The following is a 19,141-nucleotide window of genomic DNA, read 5'->3' as shown; positions in this document are numbered from 1 at the left end:
AGGGCATGGCTGCGGTACTAAACGAGAACTTTGCATTTGTCTTCACTAGAGAAGAGGATGCTGCCAATGTCGCAGTAAAGGAGGTGGTAGTAATGATGTTGGATAGGATAAAAATTGGTAGGGAAGGTACCTTTTTTAAAAAAAAAAGTCACCCGGTCCGATTGGGATGCATTCTAGTTTACTAAGGGAAGTAAGAATGGAAATTGCAGAGGCTCTGGCCACAATCTTCCAATCCTCCTTTAGATATGGGGGTGGTGCTAAAGGACTGGAGGATTGCAAATGTTATGCCCCTGTTCAAAAAAGGGAGAGGGATGAACCCATCAATTTCAGGCCAGCCAGCCAGCCTAACATTGGTGGTGGGAGAAACTTTTAGATACAATAATCTGGGATAAAATGAATGGGCACTTGGAAAAGTATGAGCTAACAAATTACATCCACACAGATTTGTTAAAGGCAAATTGTGTTTGACTAGAAGTAATGGAGAGGGTGGGGAAGAGTAATGTGGTTGATGTGTATATGTACCTTCATAAGAAATAGGAGGAGTAGGCCATTTGGCACCTTGAGCCTGTTCTGCCATTTAATAAGATCATGGCTAATCTGATCATGGGTTCAGCTCCATTTCCCTGCCCAATCCCCATAACCTTTTATTCCCTTATTGTTCAAAAATCTGTATCTCCACCTTAAATATATTCAATGACCTAGCCTCCACAGCTCTCTGGGGTAGAGAATTTCACAGATTTACAACCCTTTGAGAGAAGAAATTCCTCCTCATCTCAGTTTTAAATGAACGACCCCTTATTCTGAAACTATGCCCTCTAGTTCTAGATTCCCCCATGAGTGGAAACATCCTCTCTGCATCTACCTTGTCGAGCCCCCTCATTATCTTATGTTTCACTAAGATCACCTCGTTCTTCTGAACTCCAATGAGTAGAGGCCCAACCTCCTCAACCTTTCTTCATAAGTCAACCCCTTCATCTCGGGAATCATCCTAGTGAACCTTCTGAACTGCCTCCAATGCAAGTATATCCCTCCTTAATAAGGAGACCAAATAACCGAAAGGCCTTTAATATATTACTACATAATAGACTTGTTAGCAAAATTAAGGCCCATGGGATTAAAGGGACTGTGGCGATATGGTTATAAAACTGGATAAGGGACAGAAACTAGAACGGTTATTTTTTTCAGACTGGAGGGAAGTATACAGTGGTGTTCCCCAGGGGTCAGTATTGGAACTAATGCTCTTTTTTGTTAATGACCTGGTCTTGCGTATGCAGGACATCATTTTAAAGTTTGCAGATGACGTGAATCAATGAGGAGGATAGTAATAGAAGTTTTAACATGGAGAAGTGTGAATTGAGACATTTTGGTCGGAAGAATGAGGAGAGGCCATATAAACTAAATGGTACAATTTTAAAGGAGGTGCAGAAACCGACACTTGGGGATGTATGTACACATATCTTTAAAGGTGGCAGGGCAAGTTGAGAAGACTGCAGAGGCATAGATTAGAACAGCAAGGAAGTTATGCTAAATCTTTGAAACACTGGTTAGGCTTCAGCTAGATCATTGTGTTCAATTCTGGTCACAACATTTTTTAGGAAGGTTGTCAAGGCTTTGGAGAGGGTGCAAAAGAGATCTATTAGAATGGTAATGGGGTTAGGGACCAATTATGTGTAGAGATTGGAGAAACTGGGGTGGTTCTCCTCGAACGGAGAAGGGTAAGAGAAGACTTCATTGAGGTATTCAAAACCCTGAAGGGTTTTGATAGAGTAAATAAGGAGAAGTTGTTTCCATTGGCAGAAGGGTTAGTAACCAGGGGACGCAGATTTAAGGTGATTGGAAAAAGAACCAGAGGAGATGAGGGGGGGAAAAAATCCCAACGAGTTGTTAAGATCTGGAATGCACTGCGTGAAAGGGTGGTGGAAGAAGATTCAATGGTAACTTTCAAAAGGAATTGGATAACTACCGGAAGGGATAATATTTACATGATTATGGAGAAAGAGCAGTGAAGCAGATTAATTGGATAGCTCTACCAAAGAGCAGGCACGATGGGCCGATTGCCACTTTCTTTGCTGAATCATTCTTTGATTCTATAAAGAAATATTAGGATAAAATTTAGGGCATGATTTCCTCCAACTGACTTGAGATAATTGTGAATTACACAAACTTCTTTTTACATAGATCTTTGCACCAACTGGGCCCCTCGACCGAGATTATGATGATGTGCGGAGATTCAGTGATGCAGCTGTCATTGGCATCAAGCGGTATGTGATCCAGTGCCATGAACACAGTCACTCTTGGTCTACATGTTGTACTTTTCCCATTTCCTGTAAGAAATTGCTCTTTAATTTGCTGTGATAGTTCAGAAATCGTGGCGCTCTGATGACTTCTCTTGAAACAGTTTACAAAAAGTAGTGAAAGAATTTTATAGAACCTGCACTGGCTTGTGTTCTTTCATGGAGGAAACTGGACAGTGAAAAGGATGTTGGTAATGGTGAGGCTGCATTTCAACTCTTCTATCCGCACTCTAATCAGACCTCACTAAGTGGAAGGCTTTGATGGTCATGACACATGGAGTTTTGCCCTGCATCTAGACCATACCATACTTGCACTTCCAAAAGTGGGAAGATTTCTATTCTGTTGTACCTTGATAAATCATCAGGTTAGGAACAATTCTGACATGTTGCAGTAAAGCTCTTGCACCTTTCTGTTCCCCAGTGCTCTGAAGGCTGGCATGGTGAAACCCATCTTGGTTTGTCCTCCTGAAGAGTTGTTCAAAGAAGCTTCCTTGGTGACTTTGCTCGGAGCGCTGCATGCTTTGTACGTGGTAAGTAGGGTGTTGCATTAAATGATCTAAACCAATTGCAATTACATTTGAAATGGGCCGCTTCGGTTTGAGGTGGTTCTTCTGGCAGGAAGAGATTCCCTCTTGCTGACTGCTTATCATCAAACAATGTGCAGCTATGTGATTTCTACATTTGGAAAAAGCACTAGGTTCACCCACTTTCTGGGGTTTGCTTTGTGGTATTTGCAGAGGCCTGAGTAGGTAGGTTCATACACAGAGGAAAAATAATGTGGTGGGGAGGATTAGTATTATAGTATTCTTCGTATTATAAAGAAGTGCTGAATTAAGGCATTTTTAAATCTCTGTAATTTACTGGCTGAGTTGACAAAATGTTATCTTGTCAGTTATATCCCTAATTAAAATTACTTGGAGAAAGACTTGCTGACTGGCTAAGTAAACCTGTTCTAATGTTGATATTTTGTAGCCATTGGAGATTCGTGAAGCACACCCAGAAAAGGCCACGAAAGTAGATTGTCTGGGTGTGTGGGCTTCAAGTGAGGAGGAAGGAAAGAAACTTGTACTGCTGTCCTCGGCACTGGAGAGAGGCAGGTAAGCACCAGTGAAGGATCACACAGGTTTAAAAAATCACCTAAAATATACATCAATGGGACAGCTCAAAACTTGATGCATGTGTTAGCAAACTGAGGTCTCCTAAATTGTAATGGACTCAAATAGCATGACTACATGCAAGCTTCCTTCACATCTTCATTAATTTGAAGAGTGCCCTGACCCATTGTATAATTTAGAAGAATTAAGTTTTTTTTTCTGTCTTCCATCTCCATCATTACTTGCCCTCATCCTGTTCTGAGTATTACACCTCTCAGTAATGTCGTCTCTGCAATTCAAGTAGGTTGAATTGATCCTCAGTAGCTTTATTTCTTCTGTCCAAAGTGAAATTCCTGTTGCAAGAACAAATTAAAATTCGGAGCAGTGAGGTTATGGAACTGGCAGTCATAAGAACGTAACAAATATGAGCTGGAGTAGGCCATTTGCCCCTCGAGCCTGCTGATTGGATCCTGGGCTCAGCTTCACTTCCCTGCCCGCTCTCCATAACCCTTCACTCCCTTATCGTTCAAAAATCTATCTCCACCTTAAATATATTCAATGACCCAACTTCCACAGCTCTCTAATGCAGAGACTTCTGCAGATTTACGACCGTCTGAGAAGAAAAACTTTCTCCTCATCTCAGTTCTATTCTTAAACTATATTCCCTAGTTCTAGATTCCCCCACGAGTGGAAACATCCTCTCTGCATCTACCTTGCTGAGCCTCCTCAGTAACTTGTATGTTTCAATAAGATCACCTCTTATTCTTCTTCTAAACTCCAATGAGTCCCAAGATTTGCTTAATTCCTGTTGAGTGTTTATTTCATCACTTGACTGTTACCTAATGATTTTAAGTATATTTGGGCTAAAATCATCACACTTTTTTTTGTCTTCCCAGAACCGTATGCAGAGATATTGGTGGATCTGACCCAGAGCGAATGGCTGCTCCAAATGTGGCCGACTATGTTCAGAGTATTTTTAATAATTCTGTTGTCTCTGTAAGTGTTCAGTGAAGCAGTGCATATATTCTGTGAAACTGTTCAAAACACCATGCTCCCTTTCTTCCATGTACAGTACACATTTCTTTTGAAATTGGCATGAAATGCATTCAGAATCATTGAATGATACCACACACCAGAAGCCCACCCATTTGGCCCATCATGCCTGTGCCGGCTCTTTGGAAGAGCTCTCCAATTAGTTCGACTCCCCTGCTCTTTCTCCATAGCCATCAACTTTTTCATTTCAAGTATTTATCCAATTCCCTTTTGAAAGTTACAGTTGAAACTGCTTCCACCACATTTTCAGGCAGTGCATTCCAGATCGTAACTCGCTGTGTAAATACTTTTGTTCCTCGTGTCGACATTGATTCTTTTGCCAACTACCTGGGCGATGCTTTGAAGGATAGGAGTTGGGGGTTTTGACATTACTTAGTTTTTTTAAGAGCAGAAATGGATAACCTTGCTTGCTTTGACTAATGTTAAGTAGCTTATGTGATTTTAATCCTAGCTCGGTTACAGGCTCACACTGTGCTTGAGCTGCTTTTATATTGCTCTGAATTCTGATTTTTGGTAGCTGACTCCTGGCACTTGCGCAGTTGAATGTTTTTCACACATCAGTGACGCATCCAGGTAAAACAGGATTAATAAATTGATTTTAACAGCATAAATGCTGGGAGCCATCTTACAGAAGGCAAAATAAAGGAATAATATAAAAGAAATAAAGGAACGCATGTACATGCACATTTTGGTGTTTATCATCAATGTCAAAAGCCAGATCAAATTGTTGGTCTTTTCTGTTGCCAGGTTTCAGTGACCAGTGATTTGACAACTATAGAGAACAGCTACCCATGCTTGGCAGCAGTCAATCGCTGTGCCAAAGGTAAGTTGGTGCATGCACTCAACTCGGTGTTTTACTTTCTGAATAAAAATGAGCTATGATGCTGTACACTTGTTCCACACACTTTAATCCACTGGAACCAGAAGTGCATTCTTTAATGAGTTCCATCGCTAAATGCTCATCCACTTTCACACCAAGTTTCTGTGGCTTTCAGAATATTCAGAACTCCCTACCACCTCACATAATTCTGGAGTCTTTGTCTTTTTTCCCTAGAAATTCCACATCAAATTGCCATTTTCTTTTTAATCTGTTACACCTATGTAACGCAAAGCTAGAAGACGATTAAAATAAGCAGTGTGCAGTTCCTTTGACTGTATTCTTGCAGTGAGTGAGTGAATGCTGACACAATTCTTGCTTGATCTATTTCTATATACCTGTACTGTGTTTATGAAAACTGTAATTAGCCCTGCCATTATTTCCAGTTTGAAGTGGACTTGGTATATGATTCATCTGAATGGATCAGATTCAGCAGTGGATAACCACATTAACTCCTGTTGACCCTTGCTTTTTGATCAGATGCTCACTAATTAATTTCAAGTGGTCGTGGGTTTTACATTCACTCTTAAGTACTCAAATGTATAAGCCAGACTAAATTTAGGTCCTCTCGTAGTTACCTCTTGCAAAGTTATTTTTTCTATGCAGTTACTTTATTCAACCTGACTTGTATACTTGTAAAACTATTCTAACAGAGGAATGGGAGGTGATGCTATTTCACATATTATCATCTTGAAGAATGGGGTCCCATCCAAATGGGAAACTAACTCGTGAGCTGTGCCTCATGGTAGTGAGCTATGCCTTACTTACAACCAGTAGCTTTGACCAATGCATGCAAAACTGTTGCTGTAATTAACCCTCACTCTTTCACTGTGCCAAGAAAGTCTACGTTTTGATAGAGCTGTAGAGTCCTTCAGTCCCAGGGTATTAACGTGGTATCCATACTCAAGTGTATGATGATTGAAGAAAAGTGCTATATTCATACCCTTCTGTATCTATCTGAGAAGAAGCATTTGTACAAATCCAAACTATAGCCATGGATAACAAAAATCGGAAAAGCTGAAAATGCTTAGCGGGTTGGGCAACATCTGTTGAAAAACTGAAGCGAGTAGTCAGTGTTTCAGGTCTAAGGACTGCTCTGATCTGAGAAACCGTCTTTAGACCTGAAATGTTGATTAACTTCTGTTTCTCCAATATTTGCTGTTATCTGTTTGTTTGTATTTTCAGATTTCTAACATCAGCAGTATATTTTTCTTTATTGATAACCCTGGATACTTTGTTAACTTGTTGAAAGAATAACTAGTCATGTTGGGATGGTTTACTGTTTTTGAAAAGCTTGAGAAATATGGGTTTGCAGATCTTTCTTTCCCCAAAAGAAAACTTGCAGCATCTGACTTGGCCCAAATGGAATGATGGCCAAAGAAAGGCAGCTGGCTTCAGTCAATATTACAACTCAACAATAACTACCTCAGTCCAACATTTTACTTGTTAATGCTTCTCTCCCCACTTTCATTCATTGTTCCGTGTTGCAAACTCTTGCTCAGCTGTAGCATTGATCACCTAATCTTCCAATTGTAGTACCCCCAACTGCGAGATAACTCGCCACTAGTCAAGCACCAAGCCTAAAGCCTTCCTAGTGTGTTGAGCATATTTACTGTCTTTCTGAAAAATGTTTCATTACTTAACTACTGGTGCAAGTTCTAGAGCAATAAAATTTAATTCTAGTCATTGAATTTCGAAAAGCCATCTGTCAAACTACTTTCCAATTTCATGCCCCCTTCTCCCCCCTGCCCTGCCCCCCAACCCTGAGTTAGTGGGTGAAATGTAGACCATATGACAGACTAAGTGTTATTTTAAAATAGATATTCCTCCCCCATTAAATCCTTACAGATGTAAAGCGTCATCAGGCTCGGGTGGTTGTACTGGAATATATAGGAGAGGGCGCCAATGACAAAACACTTCTGCTTGTGGGCAAGGTAAGAGTATAGTGATAAAGCTGTGGAATGTGCAAATGATACCTTGAGCACTCGCTCTCTGCATTTTGCCGAGGTTACATGCACATAAAGATGTTTTATTTAATTAACATGGAAATGAAATTGCAAGGCTTGCATGTCTTAGACCAACGCTCAACATGTAGTGCAGCAATTAACAAAGCCAATGGAATTAGCCGTACAGTAAAATTTGCCATCAAACCATACAGTGCTTTGGTCAGACCACGCTTGGTGTGTGCCGTTCTGGTTAGTGAGACATTCAAGTATTGGAGGCTGTGCAGAGCAGAGGCTGATCCCTAGTACCATGTCGGTGTTGTGAGTAGCAGCTGGAGGGACTTGTGCTTGTTGGCCTTGAAAGGAAATTTCTAATATAAGTATACTAGATAGTTAATGGAATGGGAAAAACATTAGAAGGTATGGATAAAGTAAATTAAAAAAATTTACTTCTAAAGTAGGGCAAGAGGAGATGGGATCATAATAGTAAAAGGTACATTTAGGACAGTTGGATTTTTTTCTTTAGTGATTAATATGGGCTTTCAGATTGTGCAGTGCAGGTGAAAATCTTAGAATCATTTTGTGGATTACTAGAATTTTGAGATGTTCTGGATGGATTAAGTAAGATGGGCTGAATGCCATCCTCATGTGATCAGGCAACTTTATTTAAAAATAAATTCTTTCAGAATTGTTCACTTATGACTTGTAGCATTTGCTTTGGCCAATATAGGTCTTGTGTAGATAGCAGTCAGATAATTGTTAATAACTTTTCTTGTCGTCAGGGGGTAACTTATGATACTGGTGGTGCAGACATTAAAGCTGGCGGTATAATGGCAGGAATGCACAGAGACAAATGTGGAGCTGCTGCTGTTGCAGGGTTTTTCCAGGTATGATGCATCTACTTTTAACATTTTTTCCCATTCAGTGCAAGTTTTCTATTTGTATTAAGTTTGTCTGTAACTCAGCTCAGCCTTGCTTCTTTAACTTTTTTATTCCTGGCTGGTTCGAGCTGCAAGGTGCTGGCTGTATCTCCCTTCCAGAGAGAAGCTAGCCAATTCAGTTCCTGCAGAAAGGGCATTGTCGGCCATTTACAAGTAGTGATCACTACCTTTGTAAAGGTCACTGCCCAGGCAAGCCCACCTTGGAGGAACTGTGGAGTGCTGAAGTCAAAAAGTTGAAGCTACTAATTTCTGAAAATGATCCTTTAAGTCTGGTTATGCTCCTGTGTTCAGCTACTTCCTACAGCACCTGAATCTAATGCATGATTCAGTTGTTGAAGCATGCTAATCAAATTAGCTGTGAGTCCTCGTGTCTTTTAATCCTGGGTTTTTATAGTCAATATTTCCCAACTCAAACGATGTTGTCCAGACTTAAATTCAGTTGACCAATCATAACTGCATCTTGTTTCAAATTTTCTGTCTCATTTTTAAACTGGTGTTGGTTAATGTGGAGCATTTCAATTGCGGGGTGATGTACCTTTTTGCGACTGCACGTGCATGCTGTCTGACAGCCCCTCGTGTTGCTAGGTCTCTGGAATTCACCCTCTGTTTAAAGGAACAAGCCCTCTTTTGACCATACTTTAGGCTGCATCTCAATTGTATTGGAGTGTCAATTCTTCCTTTAGCAACTTGGGATGTTTTATTACATTAAGATGTTGCATAAATGCATGCTGAATTCAGATGTGCAGTTTTACTGATTGAATAATCTTATTGCAGGTACTCTCCATCCTGAAACCCAAAGGAATCAAAGTAATTGGTGCAATGGCAATGGTCAGGAACAGTGTTGGTTCAGGTAACGTGAATCTGAAAAGCATGGTGTGCACAAGCATGCTAGTTCTAGAACTGTTGTGCCATTCTTGCTGGGCATGTTGGGTTCAGGTTCCTTAATTCCTTGCCACTCGAATTAGTTGTGTTGTTTATACTACTGGATCGTCATTGAAGTACGAAGGCCACAGTTCCTGTAGCGGAAGCCGTTCTGCAACTTTGCAAAGATGGTAATGCTCTGATTGCCCTGTATACATTGAGTGAAATTCAGCTCGAGTAGCTGCTGAACCACAGCCAGAACAAAATTGTAGCCATTTTCTATTTAGCATCTGCCTCTAGAGCCCACTGAACCATTTTGAGACTGGTTTCTGTGCCTTCGGAGGCACCTGTCACTGTTCAATCTGTCTCTAATATGAACAGTATATAATTGTATTTTGCTTTCTGAACCTTGTGGGTTTTATTTGTCTAGATTGCTATGTGGCAGATGAGCTCATCACATCTCGTGCTCAGAGAAGGATTCGGGTTGGAAATACAGATGCAGAGGGGCGGATGGCAATGGTGGACTTGCTGTGTTACATGAAGGAAAAGGTGCGTATCATCCTATAGGGAGAGTTGGTAAGATATTCTTGGTTTGTTCTTTAAATTCCAAAGCAAGCAAGGAGAACTTTCATATGGTTACTACAGAATACCTTAGCCATGTTTTGTATCTTGGATGAGGCAGATGTGATCAGGAGATTCTTCTCTCCAGATTTCTTGGTTTTCTGGAAGAATGTGCTCCAGTTATAACCATGTACTGGAGGGGAGGGAGGAGAGAAGAAGCTTGTTTACAGTGTTTATCTGTTAAAGCTTATGGTTTCTCAACATTTTTACCTGTGTAAATGTTTTCAATAATTGGCTACATCCATGAAGTTAAACTTGAATCACTGGTTTTTGGGTTGTTATAGCTCAGTCTGACAATTAATGCTGAATCACAATTTGTTCACGAAGAATATATGTAGCATATCCACCATAATTTGGTTAGCTCATGACCAAAAATACCAGGCCACTAGATCATGGTATACAGATTAAAACTGATGCTTTATCTGTGTATAAACCTGTTGAACACACAATACTCGCTTAATCATGTACAAACTTATCTTAAATGCTCCCTCGTTCTTGCAACAGCTCAGCAAGCTTAGTGTTTGGTTTCTTAACTTAGGAGCTCCATCCATCACTGTTCCTGTTGTAAATGCGAAGAATAGAAAGCTGGGGGTCGGCAACACGCCTCAATGATTATACACTGCATCCCTTCACTGTCGAAACAATCTCCTTTCAAATTAGAAAAACATGCTCCAAACACACTAACCTTGCATGAAACCATTGTTTAATGACCCATGAATTTTGTCACTACTTTGTTTGAACACCTAACAAATGTTGGCAATTACTCATCAAATTATACAGCAGAGAAGGAGGCCATTCGACCCACCATGCCTGTGTCAGCTCTTTGAAAGAGCTAACCAATTAGTTCTGCTCCCCCTGCACTTTCCCCATAGCCCAGAAAAGTTTCCCCGTTCAAGTATTTATCCAATTCCCTTTGATAAGTTGTTCCAGCAAAAAAAAATGTTTGCATGTCATCTTGTTTCTTTTGCCGTGACCTTAAATTTGTGCGCTCGTTACCGTCCCCTGTGCCACTGGCAACGGTTTCTCCTTATTTACTCTATCAAAACCCTTCATTTATTTTGAACACCTATCCGATTTCCCCTTAACCCCTCTGCTCTAAGGAGACCAATTCCAGTTTCTCTAGTCTCTACGTAACTGAAGTCTTCCCTGATACCAATCTAGTAAATCTGTGCCAACCTCTGTAAGGCCTTGATATCCTTTCAAAGTCTGGTGTCTAGAATTGGCCACAATACTCCAGTTTGGGGCTTACCAACTTCCTTACTTCTGTACTCTCTGCCTCTATTTATAAAGCCAAATATCCCATATGCCTTCTCAATGTCTTTCCATCTTCCAAGTCTTTACCTGTATCTACCCTATAGAGTCTTTTTAACATTTTAAGCACCTCAATCAGATCACCCCTCAATCTTCTATACTCAAGTGAATATAAACCAAGTTTATGCAACCTGTATAACCTAACCCTCCGGGCTCTATTATCATCCACCTTTAAATGACAATTGCCAAAATTATTTCACACCATAGGTCTGTAGAGGATCTCATGGGGGTGGACTTTTGTTCAGCACTGAGAAATATCCAGCTGCCAAGAATTGTGGATCTTGGGCAGACAGCCACATGAAGCTGGGCTGAATTGCATTTCAGACAGCCATGTGCGTTGGCCTTCCACAGACGAACTCTTTGGCAAGAATGTATCCTTTGTCTGGTGTCAATGTCCCAGATCAAGTTTTGGCTAAAGCTATGGATTTACTCTTCACGATTAATCTTTTATAACCAACAACTATAGCAACGATATTAGTTGTCAATTTAACTTGCACCCGGTGTAGCACAGTAAAACGTAGCTGTTAAGATCGTATGGGTGGCTATCCATCCATCTACAGATCCTGGTCTGTAAGGTTGTACCTGATGGCACAGTACCGGCTTATGGGCACATGTCTGAGCATTGACTGGTAATATTTCAAATATAATGAGTTATTAATTCCATTCTACAGGCTATCGAAGAGTATGTTCCTAACCACTTTGAATTGTTCACCATTGCCACACTGACTGGCCATGCTATTCGAGCTGTTGGTTGCAACTACTCGGTAAGTTCAATCTAGTGCTTTGTAAATGGCCTGGTACTGTAACAAGTAAGCTCAGCTAGCTTTCAGCCCATTTTCTGTTACAAGAGGAGATGCTTCATGCCAGTATGGTGTCCTATCTTCATTAGATGTACAATGTGGCAATAAGCTGTGTTGCTCTGTGGTTTGGATGTATTTCAAAGCTCGAATTAATTGCTAACAATTAAATTTTGCTGCTGCCAGCTATTTTTCCTTGAACTGTGTGGAGTTTAACAGCATTGGTTTTTTTTCTTGGTTTGGTTGGTGAGTGGGTGCAGAAAAAAGAAATACTGACAAATATGCCACTTCTGAGATTTAAACATATAATCCAAGTTAACACTTCAGTACTGAAGGAGCGCTCTGCTGTCGGATGAGTTGTTAAATCGAGGCCCTGTCTGTCTGGTAGAAGCAAAAGGTCCCATGGCACTATTCTTGGAAGAACAGGGAAATCGGCCCAGTGTCCTGGCCAATATTTAACCCTTGCCAATTCCACAAAAAAATTATCTGGTTATTCATCTCATTTTTGTTTGTGGAATCCTGCTGTGTACAAATTGGCTGAGTTTCTTTACATTAGGGGATGGTATCAAATTGAAAACAAGGGCATACAATGTGGCCAAGACTAGTGGGAGGCCAGAGGATTGGGAAAATTTTAAAAGCCAGCAAAGAATGTCTTTTTAAAAAAAAAAAATGAGAGAGGGAAGATAGATTATGAAAGTAAACTAGCACGAAATATAAAACAGATAGTAAGAGTTTCTACAGGCACATAAGAAAGAAAAGAGTGGCTAAAGTAAATGTTGGTCCCCTAGAGGATGAGTCTGGGGAATTAATAATGGAGAAAGGGAAATGGCAGAGACATTAAACAAATATTTTGTATCAGTCTTCACGGTAGAAGACACTAAAAACATCCTAATAGTGGATAATCAAGAGACTATAGGGAGGGAGGAACTTAATACAATCACTATCACTAATGAAGTAATAATCGGTAAAATAATGGGACTAAAGGTGGACAAGTCCCCTGGACCTGATGACTTACATCCTAAGGTCTTAAGAAAAGTGGCTGCAGAGATAGTGGATGCATGGGTTGTAATCTACCAAAATTCCCTGGATTATGGGGTGGTCCCAGCAGATTGGAAAACCGCAAATTTAACACCCTTATTTAAAAAAGGAGGCAGACAAAAAGCAGGAAATTATAGACCAGTTAGCCTTACATCTGTCGTTGGGGAAAATGCTGGAATATTATTAAGGAAGCAGTAGTGGGACATTTGGAAAAGCATAATTCAATCAAGCAGAGTCAGCGTGGTTTTATGAAAGGGAAATCATGTTTGACAAATTTGCTGGAGTTCTTTGAGGATGTAACGAGCATAAGTAATGAGCAATGTAATGAGGATGTAATGGGTGGATAAGGGGAACCAGTGAATGTGGTGTACTTGGATTTCCAGAAGGCATTCGATAAGGTGCCACATAAAAGGTTACTACACAAGATAAAAGTTCACAGGGTTGGGGGTAATATATTAGTGTGGATAGAGGATTGGCTAACTAACAGAAAACAGAGTCGGGATAAATGGGTCATTTTCCGGTTGGCAAACAATAACTAGTGGAGTGCCGCAAGGATCGGTGCTGGGTCCTCCACTATTTACAATCTGTTAATAATTTGGATGATGGGACTGAGTGCAATGTAGCCAAGTTTGCTGATGATACAAAGATGGGTAGGAAAGCAAATTGTGAGGAGGACACAAAAAATCTACGATGGGATATAGACAGGCTAAGTGAGTGAGCAAAAATTTGGCAGATGGAGAATAATGTGGGAAAATGTGAGGTTATCCACTTTGGCAGAAAAAATAGAAAAGCAAATTACAATTTAACTGGAGAAAAATTGCAAAGTGCTGCAGTGCAGTGACCTGGGGTCCTTGTGCATGAAACACAAAGTTAGTATGGAGGTACAGCAAGTAATCAGGGAGGCAAATGGAATGTTGGCCTTTATTGCAAGAGGGATATAGAGTATAAAAGCAGTGAAGTCCTGCTACAACTGTACAGGGTATTGATGAGGCCTCGCCTAGAGTACTGCATACAGTTTTGGTCTCCGTATTTAAGGAAGGATATACTTGCATTGGAGGCTGTTCAGAGAAGGTTCACCAGGTTGATTCTGGAGATGAGGAGGTTGACTTCTGAAGATAGGTTGGGCCTATGCACATTGGAGTTCAGAAGACTGAGAGGTGATCTTATTGAAACTTATAATGAGGGGGCTCGACAAAGTAGATGCAGAGAGGATATTTTCACTCATGGAGAAACTAAAACTAGGGGACATAGTCTCAGAATAAGGGGTCGCCCATTTAAAACTGAAATGAGGAGGAATTTCTTCTCTCCGAGGGTTGTAAATCTATGGAATTCTCTACCCCAGGGAGCTGTGGAGACTGGGTCATTGAATATATTTTAGGCGGAGAGACATATTTTTGAGCGATAAGAGAATAAAGGGTTATGGGGAGCGGGCAGCGAAGTGGAGCAGAGTCCATGATCAGATCAGCCATGATCTTATTAAATGGCGGAGCAGGCTTGAGCGGCCAGATGGCCTACTACTCCGCCTATTTCTTATGTTGTACACCAGTAATTATACTTCAGAAGTACTTCATTAGTTGTGAAGCATTTTGGAATGTCATTAATGTCATAAGTATAAGCTTTCCCTCACTTTTGTGAATTGCTTCAAAACCTAAACCTGAACTCACTGCAGTACGATTTTCTTTCCTTTGTACCTTAAATTAGCTTCAAATGGACGTTCCATGCAGTTCTGAGGTTTGAAAAGGAACTGTTCACTCTGCTCTCCAGCTAAACTCCATCTCACGCTCATGAACTGTAATCTTAAATTACTTTTTCTCTTGCGTACATTCAACTACTTTTTTTTGGTACAGATCATTATGGATAATGGTCCTGCCCATGGGGCCAAGACGGCTCAAGAACTTCAAGCAGGTATGAGCAATTTGTCCCTCTGTTGGTATACTGGGTGATCTGAATTTGATTGCCAGCAAGCAAGACCTTTGACTGTTTGAAAGACTTGCCTGCTATGTCATTTCTGATTTGTGGGATGGTTTGAAGCAGCTTTGTTTGCTCTGGCTATGCACATAAATTCTCCATAGGTAATCTGATATATAAAATGTGATATACTTGTGTAACATTTGCTTTGGCTTTTTGCTTTTGTCTAAGTCTTTGGTGGGTTCTCGGTCTGATCAATGGGGAGCTCCTCTTCACATTTTATAACATTTGTAAATGACTGTGACTTGCATTTATATTCCTCCTTCAGTATAATAATCCCCAAGCACCTCTGGTGACCCAAGTCCATACAAGGTGAGGAAGGTGCCTGAAGGCATGATCTTAGTTAGATTTTGAAAGCAGGGTAACAAAGTTTGAATGTGGGTCAAGATGACCAAAAGTAAACTGGGATGTTCGAGAGTTAAGTGTGGGGCAGGGCGGCAGAGTTGCAAAGGAGCTCAATCAAAGCACACGATGCATGCTGGCACTTGGGACTGGAAAATGTTAGAGGTAGAGAAGAATGAGGCCAGAATGGGTCATGGCAATATAAACCAGAACATTAGTTTCACTGCGATGGGTCTGAGGTCTGGGTGATGGGGGAGCGGGAGATGGTATTGAATAATGTCTGTAGTACGAGGTGGAATTCTGGCGACTGGCAAGGAGAGCAATGAATACTCCAGGCTCGAGTTTCCTGGTGTGAAGAGGTGTGCAATATGGCAGAAGGCTGACTTGCTGATGGCTTTGTAGGCCACTGATCCCGTTCAGAAAAAGGTTGCTTAAATTCTAGCTTCTCTCCAATATTTTATATGTACCCTGTACATTGATATATTGTAGTTCAGGATGTGCTAGGAAGAAAGAGATATATCCTAAATTTTAAGCGTGAGGCCACAAACCTTGTGTTTTTTTTTCCCCCCTTCCTCCTCGCCCTCCCCCTTCCTCCTCGCCCTCCCCCTTCCTCCTCGCCCTCCCCCTTCCTCCTCGCCCTCACTCCTGGGCTATGCTTGGTTTACATCTGTTTTTAAGTCAGGCAGGTTATTGTAGCAGCTGCTCCTTCCCAGGCAGGTGGTTTCTTCGTTATTGAAGCAACAAGTTTGTCACAATACAGGTCAATACAGGAAACTATATATTTTTTTAAATGATCCAAATGTGATCGCTGAACAAAATCTAAACTACCGTGCATTTAATGCTGTATGTCTCCTGTTAGCTGGTGATCAAGTGGCTGATCCTTTTGAAATCTCCACCATTCGGCGTGATGACTATGATTTTCACAAAGGGAAGTCTGAGTACGAAGAGATTCTGCAGTGCAACAACCAGCCATCCAGTGGCACATCCCGTGGACATCAATCACCTGCAGCTTTCCTCATCATGGGTTCCGGCCTAGATAAGGTAACATTCCTTGCTACCTGATGACTCTAATTGTGTTAGATAGCTTTCAAACTGTATGTTGTAGAAGAGTGAAAGTTAAATTACACTTGTATTTAAGTTGAATTTATGTTGTACCCACCCCCCCTCACTTTGCTATGAATTCCTTAGTCAGCCGTTGGGAGGAATCGTTTTAAGTCGGTCACATGTTACTGTGCCATTTAATCAGTAACAACTCCCGGCCAAAACTTCCTACTTTTAATCCAACACTCTACTACTACCTGAGTGTAACAAGGATATATAAAACATGCATAATTGCTGTGAGAAAATCATATTAGATGAAGCCTGCAGCAGCATGGAATCGCCACTGAAGCCTTGATGACCCTAGTGCCATAGGAGGCTGTGTCAGTGTTTAGTTGTGTTGGGGTGGGTGAGAGCTAGAACAAAGGAGCGCAGCCTTATTACTGAGCAGATTGATAAAATTAGTTGATGCAATGGCTCGTTTCTTAAATATAATATAGTTTTGTGGTGTGGAGATCCTTTCCTGCCTAGTGGGAAACCGTTTACTAAACCAATTTTTCTCTCTCTTTTTCAGCACGGAAGAGAATCTGAAAAACCTCTTCGCTACTCTCATATTGATATAGCCGGATCCTCTGGCCCATTTCCTGGGATACCGACTGGATCACCAGTGGTTGCCCTGACAGCAAAATACGTTCTCAATCGTATTTGAACAGCTGATTTAAAGAATATAATCTGATCCAGCACTTCTGTAATCAACACTTGTAGACCACATAGACCAAACATCACACGAGGTCTAATGCAGTGGGCTATCTGTCCTCACCTTGAGGAAACATGAAATTAAAAGATTAGATTTGGTGTAGGTCAGTCAGTGCAGCCTTCCTAGAACTGGCTACAGCTGGGTTAATCAGTACGCCAAACTTTCTCAGGTAGGCTAATGAATGGGTTACTGTCTTTCAATGCAACATTCGTGCAGTGTTTAATTTTTGTTTCGCTTGTACAAGCTAAATATGTACACCAAAATTCCAAATTTCTAATTGTGTTTAACTGGAAAAAATTATGTTTTTTAAAAAAAAGTGGGGGGGGGAAATCAAGCCATCAAGTGTAGGAAATGGAAGAGAATATACTTCTGACTGGAATTGTAAAAGTAAATTAATTTCAAAAGTAAATAAATACTACAGAGGTGCCTGTGTGTTTGGGAGGATCTTATTTGAAAGGCTGTTGTCAATAAGTACAGTTTAAACCACTTGGCATTCTAAGGTTGACCTTTTGATTGTAAAAGGTGGCTCCAATTACATTCATGACAAAGTGCTTTCCAGCTTTCGTTTTAATGTACATTTTAGACAAACCTAAATGCCAGCAAGTGCTTTTTTCCAAACTGCTCTTTGGGTGCTAATGGATTTTTCGCATTGCAGTGATGGAACTGAAAGATGAGGTTGAGGGCTAATTGCAGTGATGTTCTACCATTCACCTGAGGCCCTATAATTCTGCATAGAATTATTTCCCACAGTGTAGCACTTTGGTTATGGAGTATCACTTTTGTTTGGTCCATTATTAATTGACTGCAACTGTTGAAGTGGTGGCAGATGGCCTGAGTACAACAGCACCTGCAAAACATGATCTTTCTGGGCTACCATGATGTTTTAGATTGCTATTATACAACAACTTGCATTTATATAGCGCCTTTAGCGTAGCAAAACATCCTAAGGCGTATTGCAGTGTAATTATTAAATGCTCCTCTTTCAGCAAATTCTTCCAACAAAATCGTCCTGTGGAAAAAATAAACCCAAACTCTTTGGTGCACCTTTTTGAGCTGATGTGGCATGGTATCATCCATAAGTGCACACTGCTTTCAGTGCCTGGAGAATGATGATTCCTGTTGTCTGTCAGAAGGCTCTGAGTTCAGCACTTATGGATGTACTAAGGTGTGCTGCCTGCGTAGGTCTTCACATTTGCACTAAATTAACACAATTGGAGATTTGTTTCAGTCTCTCCATAAATCACCATGACCAGCCCCTTTTTTGGATAGCAAGATTCCACTGGGATAGCAAGCTATTTCTGCTTTATAGGGATTTTTATGATCGATCAGATCAGTTTGTGATCTTGCCTCTAAAATCTGATACCAATATAGTTGTACCATCTACTGACATGGGTGTAGAGCTGGTCTCCTCTTTGAGGGGTGGAAACCACTGATATTTAATTTCAAACCCAATCCAGTGTAAGAGATGGAGTTAAGATTCTTAATGGGTATTAATGTTAATGGAGTGGGTACAATGCAGGCTGCAGGAAAAGAGTAAGGCAGCAATGAGGATGCACACTAGAAGATCCTGCTTTCTTCTTCCCCCACCCCCCCCCCCCACAAAAAAAAAATCCTGCCCATGTAGATCGCACAGGAGGAGTGCTGTATGAGAAGAGTATGCTTCACCAAACATGGGCACTGCGCCATGTTTTACACCAAGAGCTACAGTTAGGGGCATTCACTTGGATAACTTTGCCTCGGTCCATTAAAGCTGCCACTGACTCCTTTTCAAGCAGCCATGGATGATCTGTGTTTTATCATGCATGCTATTCAAGTGTACATAATTTTTAGAAGAGCTTGCTTTCTTCTCCAATGTGTATGGTACAGTAGTTGCCATGTATTACAGTCACCTTCAGTTTAAACCCTCTAGTTTCCAGATGCAAAGAATTCTCGGACAATGCCACATCTGCTGGGAGTTACCATGATATGTTTGTTCTCTCCTCTTCCAGGACAGCTTATGGGTAATTGGACCCTTTTCTTACTGTGGATAATACCCCCCCCCCCCCCCCCGCGGCCGGCCACGAGAGTTGCAAGAATAACAGCAGAGGAGCACCACGATGGAGCCATATCCCTCTGCTAGAGTTGCCATAGACTCTGGTCTTAAATGGGTGCTTTCACTACTTGTGTAGAAACATAGAAAATAGGTGCAGGAGTAGGCCATTCGGCC

At 41.0% G+C, this 19,141-nt stretch overlaps 1 protein-coding gene across 1 annotated transcript in view; it reads left to right on the top strand.

Annotated features, from left to right (window-relative positions):
• Positions 1–17,361, top strand: part of LOC139234755 (putative aminopeptidase W07G4.4) — a 32,100-nt gene extending 14,739 nt beyond the window's left edge. Inside the window, exons 5-17 of the mRNA XM_070865441.1 lie at positions 2,179–2,261; positions 2,716–2,824; positions 3,267–3,391; positions 4,285–4,384; positions 5,189–5,264; positions 7,167–7,252; positions 8,044–8,148; positions 8,977–9,052; positions 9,494–9,612; positions 11,667–11,759; positions 14,678–14,735; positions 16,000–16,181; positions 16,753–17,361. Coding sequence (XP_070721542.1) covers positions 2,179–2,261; positions 2,716–2,824; positions 3,267–3,391; positions 4,285–4,384; positions 5,189–5,264; positions 7,167–7,252; positions 8,044–8,148; positions 8,977–9,052; positions 9,494–9,612; positions 11,667–11,759; positions 14,678–14,735; positions 16,000–16,181; positions 16,753–16,887 — 1,347 coding nt within the window. The 3' untranslated portion in view covers positions 16,888–17,361. The remainder of the gene's footprint in view (positions 1–2,178; positions 2,262–2,715; positions 2,825–3,266; positions 3,392–4,284; positions 4,385–5,188; positions 5,265–7,166; positions 7,253–8,043; positions 8,149–8,976; positions 9,053–9,493; positions 9,613–11,666; positions 11,760–14,677; positions 14,736–15,999; positions 16,182–16,752) is intronic.
• The last annotated feature ends 1,780 nt before the right edge of the window (positions 17,362–19,141 follow it).

This window comes from Pristiophorus japonicus, chromosome 22 (assembly GCF_044704955.1).
Source record: "Pristiophorus japonicus isolate sPriJap1 chromosome 22, sPriJap1.hap1, whole genome shotgun sequence".
Lineage (NCBI taxonomy): Eukaryota > Metazoa > Chordata > Chondrichthyes > Pristiophoridae > Pristiophorus > Pristiophorus japonicus.
The sequence above is the reverse complement of the archived record's forward strand: the minus strand, read 5'-3'. Positions and strand labels throughout refer to the sequence as shown.